This window comes from Carettochelys insculpta, chromosome 3, assembly GCF_033958435.1.
Source record: "Carettochelys insculpta isolate YL-2023 chromosome 3, ASM3395843v1, whole genome shotgun sequence".
Classification (NCBI taxonomy): Eukaryota; Metazoa; Chordata; order Testudines; family Carettochelyidae; genus Carettochelys; species Carettochelys insculpta.
The window spans coordinates 12,250,000-12,264,316 of NC_134139.1; the positions used below are offsets into that span (position 1 = coordinate 12,250,000).

At 38.7% G+C, this 14,317-nt stretch overlaps 1 protein-coding gene across 3 annotated transcripts in view; it reads left to right on the forward strand.

Annotated features, from left to right (window-relative positions):
• SLX4IP (SLX4 interacting protein) overlaps window positions 1-14,317 on the forward strand; it is a 167,010-nt gene that overhangs the window by 64,324 nt on the left and 88,369 nt on the right. For all 3 annotated transcript variants that reach the window (XM_074988473.1, XM_074988472.1, XM_074988474.1), the window contains 2 exons: window positions 1,813-1,902; window positions 9,432-9,555. In XM_074988473.1, coding sequence (XP_074844574.1) covers window positions 1,813-1,902; window positions 9,432-9,555 — 214 coding nt within the window. The remainder of the gene's footprint in view (window positions 1-1,812; window positions 1,903-9,431; window positions 9,556-14,317) is intronic.

The window sequence follows — 14,317 nt, forward strand, 5'->3', positions numbered from 1 at the left end:
AAGCCCTGTCTCTCAACACAGGGCCCAGCGGAATGTTCAGACTGGCTTTCTGTCTACTGAAATTTATGCCTCATGGGGAATGGGATAAGACTGTCAGAAAAAGTGCCGCTTTCTGCCCATTTACATTCCCCAGGTTTTTTTTTGACAAAACCCTCTAGTATAGACATAGCCTAAGTGTGGCTAATCTTCACCTGGCTTTCACAATGATTAACAGGAGAGACTTCAAAACTTTCCATACGATGAAGTTAACTTAGGGAAGAAGAAAGTAGATGCTCATCTGACAAAAGCTAAGAGGGAGTGCATCCCCTGTGATCTGGTTTCAGTTCTCTGCATGCTTCATCCAATAAAGGACAGAACAGAGTGAAAGGAACACTGCAGAAGCCAGTTAATATCCTTACATTGTTTCCTAAAGTGTCCGATATGAAAAGAGTTAGAGCTGTGCTTTCTCTTCTAAAGCCAGAAGGTTCCAATTCCCTTTTACAAAAGCAGTGGAAAGTCTGGTGCTTTTTGAAGATTCAAGTACCAGTATCAGTCTTGATTCCTGTGGTAGGGGGAATGAAAGGCTTTCCACCCTAGAAGCCCATGGATACCTCTCATGTGTGAGCAGTGAACTTTAGCTAGTGATACTACTAAATTTGTTTTTTTAATAAGGTTTCCAAATTATTCCTCTCAAGAATGAAGTCAGTTTCAAATGCATAAGGAGGAGATGATGCAAGCATTCCCATCCCACTTCGTAAAGGGTGCCAAAACGAAAAGAGCACAGTTTATGAGTTGCACTTTTAGCTGATTTGCACCATAAAAACAGCATAAAGCAGCCAAAATGTTAGTTTAATTTGACCCTTAACTTGCTGTTGATATATTGGGTTAGAAAGCTGTTTTAGTGAATTTGACGTGATCTGAAAGTTTTTTTAAATTCATAATATTTTTGCACTTAAAAGGTCTCCACTTTAGTAATTTGCCAATGCTGACTCTGCAGACAGTGGAGCCCAGCAGTGACAGTTGGGCCAAGTAAGGTAAAGGTGATGATTCTTGGTTCATATGTCCAGTCTCCCTCATATCAGTGTCTCACTAGAATTCTTGCATGTAAATTAACTGTAAAGAAAGGATGGTGATTGGTTGAAAATCTGATATCCCAGTGGCCCCACTTCAGAGTTTATCCAAGTTGCTGAGATGACTGCACTTTTTACAAGATTCAAATTAATTTTAACTGTATGGTAAGTCTGAACAGTCTGTTATTGACATGATGCAGGACAAACAGAAGACAGATACAGTTGCTAATTTTTTCAGCAATTAATTTTAATCTCTAAAGTAATTGTAAATTTTCAGAAAACTAATTCAGTAGAGTAAGTGCTGCAAATCTGGGGAGCATGTGCTGTCTTGTTAACTGAAAAAGTGGAGATTCCACATCTTAGTTATGTGTAAAACACAACAGAGCCATTAAATTTAGATCTCTGATGAGTACATTCAGAATAGAAGAAAATCCCAGTATTTTTCTTCTCATGTCTGATCACGTGTGTTCAATACATATAAGGTAACAATATATGCTGTTTGGTATGTTACAGAAAGCTAAATATTATTATTTCTAGCAGTGTTTCCCATTATAAATATGGGGAATGCCTATTTAATTCTGCAAATCCCATGCCTAAAAATTAAATGTCTTACCAAAAGGTAAAAAACCCACTCAGACTTTAATTGAAGCTATTGAATCTCTGAGTCAGATGACTGCTTGCTTGACTGTTTATTTCCTTGAGTATGGGACATATGCCTCTTAACAACTGCTATTTAACTTTTCTTTCTGTTTATTTTTTCCAGTGTGGGAACTTTGCTATTCTAGTGGATTTTCATATTTTGCCTCAAGGTTCCAGTAGAGACTCCAGCTGGTTTTCAGATCATGAGAAAGAGGTACAACAAAATCACTTCTACTTCAAAAGCATTTAGCTGCAGGGATAAAGTTGGCTTTTCTTTAGCTTTTCTTCTCAGGATTGTGGTGTATTCACTATTGTGAACTATATATATGTAATCTGGAACAACTCCTTTGGGACTACTAGATTTGTGATGTGTGTTATCTCCCCTCAGGTCACTAAGAGACTGCTTTTAAATTGGGTTTTTAAACATTAAACTTTCTTACATGTGCTATTCTGACACAACTTTGATAATTTTTAGATTTATAAACATAATGTAAACATATACTTGTAGGGAGTCTGTGTGATCATCTTAAACTGAGAAAATGATTAATAAAACAAAGGCTATCCAAGATGGATGCTAACCTCTACAGTTCCTATCAAATGTCTTTTTATTAATGGTGTGGTTTTTTCTTGCTCTCAGACATATGAATGTTGCACCAAGAGTATAACAAGTGCGAGAAAATGTTGTCTTGGTATGCATGTTATATAATGTCAGCAGGTATTTTATCTCATGTAAAAAGAAAACCCAAACGCATTCTCTCAGAATCCCAGTGTGGCTTCTGACTATTCTGAGGAACAGCAGACATGGTCTTCACTGCCCAGCAACCGCAAGAAAAATGTTGTGAACACAACCAAGCCTTGTGTACTATAACCACATATTTGTAGCGAGTACGTGTGATCATCTTAAATTAATAAAATGATTAATAAAACAATAGTTCCTATTAAATGTCTTTTTATTAATTGTTTATTTTTTCTTGCTCTCAGACATGTGAGTGTTGCATCAAGAGTATAACAAGTGCAAGAAAATGTCTTGGTATGCATATGATATGGTATCAGCAGATCTTTTGTCTCATGTAAAAAGAAAATCCAAATGCATTATTGGAGGTCCATTAGAATTCCAAACAGCAGCTATGTTTAGGACCATAGATGAAATGTTGTAAAATTGCTGTAATATGCATCAGTGACCAGAAACATGAAGTTTCTTCCTTTCATGAGATTTTGTGTGATTTCTTTGGGATCTAGTATCAATTTACTGGAAGAATTTTTTTCTCCATTACAGGCTATTGTGGGAACTTGAGTCTCACACTAAAAATGAATGTGAGACATGCCTATTGCCTCAAGTTCCAGTCTTTTCCCGCAAATCTCTGTTACACTACTTTTCAGCAGATTGCTTTCCTTATAATGGCATAATCAACTTGTCATGTAAAAATATCCTAACACTTCTCACAAAATATTTTGCTTCAAAAGTGTAAAATCGAAAGGTGCAATAATTTGTTATACTGGAATGATGAGGAGCAGGATATTTAGAGGTATAATTCAGCTAATTTGTGCTTTATAAACCAGAGAGAAAAGTTTCCAGGAAAAGTCTTAAATTTGCTTCTAAGTAAACGAATGATTGTTAAAGCTTGTCTCTGTAACTGATTTTACTGTCCCAGTTTATCTGACTTGCCCATGTGTTAAAAAAGAATTTGCATGATGGACAAAATAAAATTTATGAATTTCAGGAAATTGGATTTTATGATGAGGCACAAGAGGTCATTTGTTACCTGTCTGGGACTTCACACTTTGGGTATTGCACAAGGACTAAGTGTCTTCAGCAGATGAGAAATGTGATTATATTAGCTAAACAATATATGCCTTTAAAGTCTTAGAGATTTTGTGTTTATTTAATAAGATGGGAAGTGAAGTCATCGTAGACGAAATCATACCCCATGTAGAAAAACTTTGTGCAGGGCCCGGGATCTTTTCAATTATCAACCAACACAGTTTTCTATTAATCTTACTTAAAGGAAGGGTGGGGCTTGGTTCCTGGCATTTTCCAAATTGCAAAGCTACCAAGGGGGAAGACCCTTTTATATTAGTTTAAATGGAATAAAGAGACCAAAGAGAAACATGCTAACATGACCCTGTCACTATCCAACATTAAGCAGTGTTAAACGAGGTTTGAGGATCAGTTCAGAGAGACCTCAGCCCTGTCCAGTACTGTGGCAAGAACATAATTAAAAATCCTTTTTAACCTTTGGTTAAAGATGTAGAGAGAAAATAGAAAAGGTTAAAGCACTTGAAAAGTAAAATATTAATAAGATTAGCAGGAGTGAATTTTTGGAAAGAAACCCCCTTTGGCTGGCTGTGTCCTACATGTCTGTAAAGATGGCTAGAACTTTCCTTTTGGGAAACAGAAAAGAAGATACTTGAGATGGCCACAAGCTGTAATTTGTTGCTGTTGTTAAAGTCTGGTTCCATTTCTTGGAAGGCAAAACAAGGCAAACACCCAAAACGGGAAGGAGAAGAAAAGACGGGAAAGATAGAAAAGGCAGTGTCTGTCTCTGATGTTGACTCTCTTGCATCCTCAGTGCTGGAAAAACAGAGGCATAGCTGCACACTGTTATATATGAGTTTGCCAGGGAATGATACTGCAGCTCTGGCCCTTTCCTTTTTGTAGCTGCTCAGCCTCTTGCCACTGGGTGCAGCATTGTCGGCTCCTTTGATTGACTCAGGCCTCGTGTGATTGGCAGTTCATTTATCACATTTATACTAGGTGCAATAAATCGATCCCCACTTGTCATTCTGGCAAGTAGTGTACACATGCTGTCAATGGAGAGTGGGGTAGGAGCTCTCGTGGCTGTGCCTGTGTTGAGGGAAACCTTTGATAACACACACATTTTCTGGTCATAATCAGATACAAATTTTCTTCTTAACACATCACCCTGGGTACCCAGTTTAGAGCCTTGAGGACTGCAAATTGAACATCACTAACAGAGAGTGTATTTTTGGTGGATGGGAAGGAGGAGTGCTGCTTCATTAACTTACTTCCCCTTCCTTTGATGAATTTGAGTAATTGCATCTATTTTTCTGCCCTTCTCATCCCCTCTCCAGGGCTAATGGAGTACATGATCTGGCTTTATATTTTAAAAACAATTTTATATTCTGATATGTTTGTTGCATCAGTTTCTTTGCTGTGCTAGATGTGTAACTATAATGCCTCATTAACAAGATCAATTGAGTTCATAATTCCTTTTTATAAGTGTAGAAGAGGGATATTAATTTTCATCGATCAAAGTGCCCCTTTGCATTTTAAAAGCTAAGTTTACATTGTCTATTTTGAGTTCTAGTCCAGTAATCTCTTCATACCCACAGCAAATATTTTAAAATATAAATATAAGGAAGTTTATACCAATCGTTGTTATTGCAAATAGAACCAAAGGTACATGATTTTTCAGTTACTTCCTGTTTTTTTTCATTTAAGATATTTTTTCTATCAGAGAACATGAAATGACGTTACATTAATGAGTTAACAGCAAAATAGATAAAAAGAACCCTTGTACACCCTGATGAAAATGAAGAAAATCATTCATTAAGGAGAAAATGATATGAATTGTTCCTTGATACACAATTGAGGCATAATTATTTGTAGCAATATTTAGATAGTCTGTTTTCAAGTGTCATTTCTGCATATTTTCTCAATTAGACAAAATTGATTACTGCCTGTGAAGCAAAATTCTTTAATAAAAAAATACTTATGTAATGTTTCAATTTTCTGAACACTGAAAAATGTAAATGTAAAACTAGATCTTGGGGTCCTGGAAAGCATTAGGTTTTGATGTTGAGGTGCTGTGCAATGTTGTTATTAAGAAGAAGGCCAAACTGAATCCCTATGCAGTCACCTGAGAATTTGTTCAAAGTACTGTTGAGATGAATTCTTTATTTTAGTCTTGTTCCGAAGCTGTGGCTGGGGGCCCTTTTGAATGGTGTATGTTTGTCTGAGTAAGTTTTCAAGGTATAAACAGTAAAATTTAGGAAAAATTCTAAGTAAACCAGTGAAATATTCTGTGATCCACTCAATGTTTAGACTTCTCTGAAGTATTTCCTGGAATTGAACCAAATTAGTTTGGTCTTATTTACAATGATACTAGCAGAGAAATGGGGAAAGTACAGATTCTTGGGAGATTGCACCTACCACACCTTCATGCTGTGATGAATTTTCTCATGCTATACTCAGTTTTTACTTGTATCATTTATTAAGTTTGACTGAGTAAAATATTGTAATTTATGTTTCAAAAGTATGAGTGACATGTTACCTTTTGTGATATTAATGTTATGTTCCTCAAGGAGTGCCCTGTGGTGTGCTCCACTCAAAGTGTTCACAGTGCCTTGCACTTATAGTCAGAAGTTTTTATAGTCAGAAGTGCCTCTGTGTGGCACACATGCACAGTACATCTTGTACATGTGTGAGCCATTACCCACCGCACGCCATCAGCCATCCCTCAGTTCCTTCTCTACCACCCTTGGCTGAGGTTGGAACTGCAGCAGCTCTCTATTTACCTCTAAGAATAGTTTAGTAAAGATAAATAGTAACAGAGAGGTTGCCATATTAGTCCTTATCTTAACAAAAGAAAAAAGCAATCATGTAGCACTTTAGGTAGTGCTCTACTGGAAATTTCCATCTCCGGATCTGAAGAAGTGAGTCTGTCCCACGAAACCTCGTCACCTAATAAATTACTTTGTTTGTCTTTAAACTGCTAAATGGCTGCTTTTCTGTTTTGTTAGTCAAGTTAGTTATAAGGCCTGGTTTTTCATCCAAGTTATCTAGCCCCTTCATTTTCTTCAAGAAAAAAATTCTCTCTTCAAGTCTTTTCTCGAGTCGGTGCTCAGGGACACCTGGCCATTTCTCACAACTCCTCATTGGACTCCTTTGAAACAAACAAACAAACAAACAAACTTTTTTTCTCTATAATAGTGAAAAAAACAGACAGAAGAATACCAGGCTCACCAGTACTTAAAACTTGCAGGCTCTGCATTCCAGTGTCAGATGAATACTACCAGTGCATCCATTGTTTGGGTGAAGCAAATGTTCTCAGGAAGTGCCCACATTTCTGAGGTGTCACCAAGAGCAGTATCAGAGCTACGGATGTCCAAGATCAAGCAGCCAACTAAACACAAGCTGCAGTCTTCATCCCAGAGAGAATAGCCCAAAAAGAAGCCTTCTTCTCATTTCGCTTCCTCCCGTTGTACCCCACATGGCGCACCATCACATCAGATAGATGGATATTGGAAATAATAACCAGGGAATGTGCCATTTCTTTCCTCTCTACACTCCGTACCAAACTCTCTTCCCTGTCCCTCCTCAGAGACCCTTCTCATAAGAGCCTCCTCAAAAGGGAGGAATGCATACTCTATTTAGGTGCAATTAAAGAGGTACCAGTACAACACAGGGGAAAGGAGTTCTGTTCAAGATACCGCCTCACTCAGAAGAAAAGCAAGGGATGGAGACTCATAATAGATCTATCAGCTCTAAACAAATATCTGGGCCATAAACACTTCAAGATGGTCACACTGGCAACAATAATCCTGTTACTAAGCAAAGGATATTGGGTGTAATCCCACAACCTATAGGATGCCTACCTGTATATCTCAAATACATCTAGCACACAGCTGATTCTTCCGATTCAAGATCAAACAATGACACATTCAATACTGAGTTTTCCCATTCAGACTGACCATGGACCTAAGGTAGTTTTTGCGGCAGTAGCCACCTACCTGTGCAATAGGGACATAAAAATATTTTGCTATCTTGACAATTGCCTGATAGTAGCATCTTCAGCCCAGGAGGCAAAGCACACAGTTAGGGACATGTTACTCACTCACAAAACAAAAAGCAGTCAAGTAGCTCTTTAAAGACTAGCAAAATAATTTATTTGGTGAGCTTTTGTGACAGATCCACTTCTTCAGACCATAGCCATACCAGAACAGACTCAATATTTAAGGCACAGAGAACCAAAAACAGTAATCAAGGAGGACAAATCAGAAAAAAATGATCAAGGTGAGCAAATCAGAGAGTGGAGGGGTGGGGTGGGAGGTCAAGAATTAGATTAAGCTGAGTATGCAGACGAGCCCCTATAAGTTGTGTCTACATGTGCACGCTACTTCGAAGTAGCGGCACTAACTTCGAAATAGCGCCCGTCGCGGCTACACACGTCAGGCGCTATTTCGAAGTTAACTTCGACGTTAGGTGGCAAGACGTCGAAGTCGCTAACCTCATGAGGGGATCGGAATAGCGCCCTACTTCGACGTTCAACGTCGAAGTAGGGACCGTGTAGACGATCCGCATCCCGCAACGTCGAAATTGCCGGGTCCTCCATGGCGGCCATCAGCTGGGGGGTTGAGAGATGCTCTCTCTCCAGCCCCTGTGGGGCTCTATGGTCACCGTGGGCAGCAGCCCTTAGCCCAGGGCTTCTGGCTGCTGCTGCGGCAGCTGGGGATCCATGCTGCAGGCACGGGGTCTGCAACCAGTTGTCGGCTCTGTGTATCTTGTGTTGTTTAGTGCAACTGTGTCTGGGAGGGGCCCTTTAAGGGAGCGGCTTGTTGTTGAGTCCACCCTGTGACCCTGTCTGCAGCTGTTCCTGGCACCCTTATTTCGATGTGTGCTACTTTGGCGTGTAGACGTTCCCTCGCAGCGCCTATTTCGATGTGGTGCCGCGCAACGTCGAAGTTGAACATCCACGTTGCCAGCCCTGGAGGACATGTAGACGTTATTCATCGAAATAGCCTATTTCGATGACCAGTGGTGTTCTGTTCTTGGCTTTTTTGGGCCGATCTTGGAGGAGCTGGTCTCTGGGTGTTTGTCTGGCCCTGTCGATTTGTTTTTTTACTTCTCCTGGTGGGTAATTCAGGTTTATGAATATTTGGTAAAGATCTTGTAGTTTTTGGTCTCTGTCAGTTGGATCAGAACAAATGTGATTGTATCTAAGAGCTTGACTGTAAACAATGGATCTAGTTATGTGTGCAGGATGGAAGCTAGAAGGGTGTAGGTCACTCAGACATCCCTAGGATTCCAGGCCGGTTTCCTCAAGTCTGATCTTGTGTCCTGTGCAGTAACTGAGGTTCTTGAAGATGGGTGTCCCTGTGGGTGCTCCACGACCCTGTGTCTTCCTCTTTCTTTTGGCTCAGTACTTGGCTGGTATATAGAAGGAATTGAGAGACGGCTGATGGTGTGTGGCGGGTAATGGTTCACAGACGTAAGAGATGCGTACTGCACATGCATGTTGCACTGGGGCAGTGCTGCTAAAATTCTGACTATAAGCACAGGGCACTTTAAAAACTTTGAGTTGAGCATCCACATGGACACCCATCTCAAAGAACCTCAGTGACTGTATAGGATGAGCAATTCTCTCAGGTTTATTGCAGATGTCTAGTTAATATAAATTTTCATAGTAAAGTTTTCACAGATTAGGGAAACTACTGAGCAATACAATGGGTCATATTTGAGTATATCCATACAACTGTAATTTAATGATTTTTTTCTTTGATTTTTAAAAAAAAAAATCAAAAAAATCTAATTCTTTTTTCCATACTTTGTTGCAATATTAATGTTACTTTCCCAATTTATTTCTACTTCCAATATTCTTTAAGATACGGCAACGCAAAATTGCATAGAATGGGTATCTGCATACATTTTTTAATGTTTTGATATTAATTTTTTAGCATGCATAGGTTTAGAAATAAATTTGCAACTGATTTATATTTCAGGAAGTGTGCTTACTGCTAAAGGACACTGTTGATTCAAGAGTCAAGCACTACTTAGAAGCACGTAAACACCGTGGGCAGTGGAAACACATGGAATGCACACAGTCTATTCCCTTGTCTCTAAAAGGTAGGGTCAAGCACAACAATATTAAATACTAAAATAACAAATTGTAGAAATTATTTTATTTTATTACTATAAGTGGCATAGTTCCCACCTGTAAATTTAATTAGTCTGGTGTCTAATCTAAGTGATTTTACAAGTAAAGAGTATATAATGTTTTTTCCTATATAAGAATATATGTAAAAGTTCTTATGTTTGACTGGCACTCTCTCTGTATACATTCTCACATATGTACTATATGGCTTAACCTAATACTAAAATTACAACACCTAGAGATTACATCCTTTTAAAAAATGTTCTGTATGACAAACAAGTATATTTCATCTCTCGTGTTTTGTTATTATTAGAATTTAATCAGTTATGTTACCACAGTTTGGTAGCAAGGTTTGTTGAGTTTTGATCTTTTTTAGCTAATCATACACAGACACAGAACAAAATACGAAGGTCATTAATTTAGGCTGGCTGCTGTTAAGTTTTTTGGGGGCAGGGGAGAATGACAAAAATAGCTGTGTTTAGGATCTGAAAATAATTCTTAACTCATGTCTAAGTTTTAGTAACTATTTTAGGCATAAACCGCTTGGCAGTTTTCCTTCAGCATTGTTTCAGAATTTGCTGTTCTGGCATCCTTCATCCCTTTTCTTGTCCAACCTTTGCCACTACTATGTTGAGCTTCTAGTGCCAGTTGTGGGTGTTGGGCATTATGATGTGTACACTTACTCACCTTGTTCATTTAATATTAACCATCCTTCAGGAAGTAATGACTTTTGATTACTAACATCCTAAGCTGTCTATGAGCTGATTACATAAGAATGAAAGGCATTGTTTCTTGTTACTAAATCTTGAGCTAAACAGTCCCTCTTATGTTTCTTCAAATGTATTCAAAATGGTTTCCACCTGACAATTATGCACTAAAATAGTAAAACACATTTAAAAATACGAGCAGTATTATAAGGCTAAAATGTTACATTTACATTCAGAGTCAAAGTTAACTTTTTGAAATTGATTTCTGCACCAATACTTTCGTTCTGACATAGTCTTTTTAAGTATAGAAAATAAAAATACAGCATTCATTTAGGTTTCCTTTTGCAATAATAAATCCAGACTCTAGTAGAATCAAAGACTAATTCGCAGGAGTGGGAGAGACCTCAATATGTCTTGTAGTTCAGCCCTCTGTACTCGGGGAAGGACTAAATATTATCTGGACCATCCCTGGCAGGTGTTTGTCTAACTCAGTGGTTTTCAACCAGCGTGCCACAACACATAAGTATGCTGTGTGAACTGTCCAAGTATGCCATGAAATGTCATCAGTTTCCCCTTGCTGCAGGTCTTTGCAGAGCCACCACTGGTAGGTTGGGGACGGGACTGATGATCCCACACCAGCTGGGCCTCAAGCAGCAAGGCTTCTTTAGCCCCAGCTGGTGCAGGGTTGGTCAGTTTCCTCACCACAGTGGCTCTCTGCAGAGCCACTGCAAGTGATAATGCTGACCCTGCAGGAGCCCATTCCTGCCTCTTGGTAGCTGAAATACTGCTTCCTAGCCTGAATGGACTGGAGGGGAGCCCACTGCCACTCCTTGCTGTGGCAAGTGGGGAGAGAGGAAGAGTGGGAGCATGTTGGAGCTGGGATGCAATTTAAATGCCGTGTCCCACCTCCAATGGGCTGGTGGGGAAGGGAGCCTGCTCTCTGGAGCTGTCTCCCCCACCCCAACCCTGTGAGTAATCGAGTACTCAACATCCCATTTGATCCTTGTTTAGCTTGTTGCATACACTGCTATGCTGCAAACCTCTCTAGTAAGTGTGCTGTGTTACTGAAAAGGTTGGGAGCTACTGGTCTAACCTGCTCTTAAAAATCTCCAGTGGAGGGAGATTTTACAACCTCCCTTGACAATTTGTTTCAGTGCTCAACTACCATGACAGGAAGATTTTCCTAACATCCAATCTAAACTGCCCTTACAACAATTTAAATCCACTTCTTCTTGTGCTGTCCCCAGAGGTTAATGAGAACAATTTATCTCCCATCACTTGTAACGATCTTTTATGAACTTGAAAACTGTTATCATATACCTTCTCAGTCTTCTCTTCTCCAGACTAAACAAATCCAAAGTTTTCAATCTTTGTTCCTAGGTTATAGGTCATGTTTTCTAGAGCGTTAGTCATTTTCCTTGCTCTTCTCTGGACTTTCTTCAGTTTGTTCATGTCTTTCTTGAGATTTGGATGTAGTACTCCAGTAGAGGTCAAGTCATCATGGAGTAGAGCAGACTAACGTCTTTTTATTACAGTCCTACTAATGTATCCCAGCATGATGTTTGGGTTTTTTGCAACCGTAGAGCAAAGGCAATTCAAGCTGGCCCATAGACAGCCTCCATGGCGCTGAAGAAACCACATGTCATGGATGTCCACAAGATATCGAAGTTCTTGCACTTTCTCAAGCCACCATTTGTTCTGTATGCTATTCTCAAAATCACTGATGAGGGTATTAAACAGACCAAGACCCAGAATTGATCCCTGCAAGATCTCACTCGGTATGCCCTTCCAGTTTGTCTGTGAAATCACTGGTAACTAGTCTCTGGAACTGGTTTTCCAATCACTTATGCACTCATCTTATCGTAACTCCATCTAGGCTGTAGTTCCCTGATTTGGTTATAATTTGATTATGAGAAGGTTATGCAAGACATTATCAAAGGCCCTACTAAAGTCAAGATACACCACATCTACTGCTTCCTCCCATCCAAAAGGCTTTTTAGTCTGTCAAAGAAAGGTAGTAGTTTAGAATGACATGTATTTGTTCTTAACAAATCCATGCTGTTACTTATCAACTTATGTTCTCAGTGTCTGCAAATTGCTTAATTATTTGCTCATTTGTCTTTGGACAGCTGAAGTAGAGCTGACTGGTTTGTAATTCCCCAGGTTGTCATTATTTCCTTTTTTATAGACTGGCACTATATTTCATTTTTCCTCTCCTGTGGAGTCTCCCGTCTTAAATGACTTTTTGAAGACAATTGTTAATGGCTGAGATTTCTCTTCAGTCAGCTTGTTGAATGTTCTTGACTGTATTTCATCTGACCCTGGTGACTTGAAGACATCTAGCTTGTCCAAGTAATTTTTAACGTCTTTCCCAGTTGTGGCCTCTGATCCTGCCTCATTTTCACTGGCATTTCCTATGTTAAACATCTAATAGTTACAAACCTTTTGGATAAAAAAACAAAACAAAAAGCTCTTTTAGTACTCCTGCCATTTCTGTATTTTCTGTTACTATTCTGCACTGCCCTTACCTCCTAAGTAATGAGCCTACCCTGTCCTTGGTCGTCTTCTGGTTCTAATGTATTTTCAGAATGTTTTCTTTTTACTGTGCATGTCTCTAGTTAATTTAATCTAGTTTTTGTGCCTTGACTTTTCTAATTTTCTCACTACATGATTGTGTTATTTGTAGTTTGACCTAGTTTTCACTTTTTGTAGGATTCTTTAGTTTCAGTTCTAGTTAGGCCAGGGTACCTTCCTCTCTTCCCTACACAGTGGGACAGTTTGCTCTTGTGCCCTTAATAATGTCTTTTTGAAAAACTGCCAACTCTCTAGAACTGTTTTCCCTTCCGTTTACTTCCCATGGCTCTTACCTAGCAACTTCATGAGTTTCCTAAAGTCTGCCTTCTTGAAATCCATTATCTTTATTGTGCTATTTTCCCTTCTGACATTCCTTAGAATCATGACCTCCACCATTTAATGATCACTTTCATCCAAGCTGCCTTCCATTTTCAAATTCTCAATCAGTTCCTCTCTATTTGCAGTACGAGTGCAATTGCAGTTTTGAATATTAATATGAACATGTATTTTTATTAAGCACAACAAAGCTTAAATACTGTTTTGATGGCTTATTAGGGCAGCAGATTATTTCAGAAGCCTTATAAAAATATGTTAGGAGTACATGGGAACTAGCTCACTATGGCATGACTGTTTTTTTCCCACAAGCACAAAATAGAATGTAAGTAGAAAGTGCCAGAGGCCAATAAAGATGTTTTTAAAAGCCTTTCCTGCAAGTAGGGAACCTTAACTTATCCCCTTAACAGAGTGAACTGTGCAGTGTTTAGAAAGCATGTGAACTTTCAGATCCCCTTATATTTCTGGTTTTGAGAAAACAAATAGAATTTTCTTATTAAAAATGCCATTTTAAAAATTCCTGCTATGACATTTTTTCCACTGAGAAATATTTTTATGTATTTTTTTAAAAAGGTGGCTGCCCAAATAAAGTGTGTTTAAGAGTGAAGAGAAATTTAATTTTTCTGAGGTATGCAGTCTGGTATCTTGTATAATTTGTTAATCTGAGAATATATATGTAAAGCCTGAGAAGCTGATACATTCCTGAGCGATGAATGGAAAGCAGCCTTTTAATTAGAAAACTGATACTGTCCCAACCATGGCAAACTGATCCTCTATGTGTCTCGTCTATATTTCCCCAACAACAAACACCCATATGTCAAAAGAAGTCATCAGTAATATTAATGGCTCTATTCTGAACCTGGAAGCTCTGGATTTTGGATTTTCCAGAACTATCATCCTGTTGACCTTGCTGTATTAATTCCTACTTATTAATGATAGATTGAAAATAAATAAATGTTAAAAAAGAAAAAAACTCGGTTTGAACCACAGAAACTCAACTTGTGTTGAATGTCTTTGCCAAGCCATACTCCATTCTGAGAAAATGAAGTGCTTTGCTTTAGTCCAGCATTCATGTATTCTTCACTAAGCCAATACACTTAAGAAAGAAAGCAACAAGGTC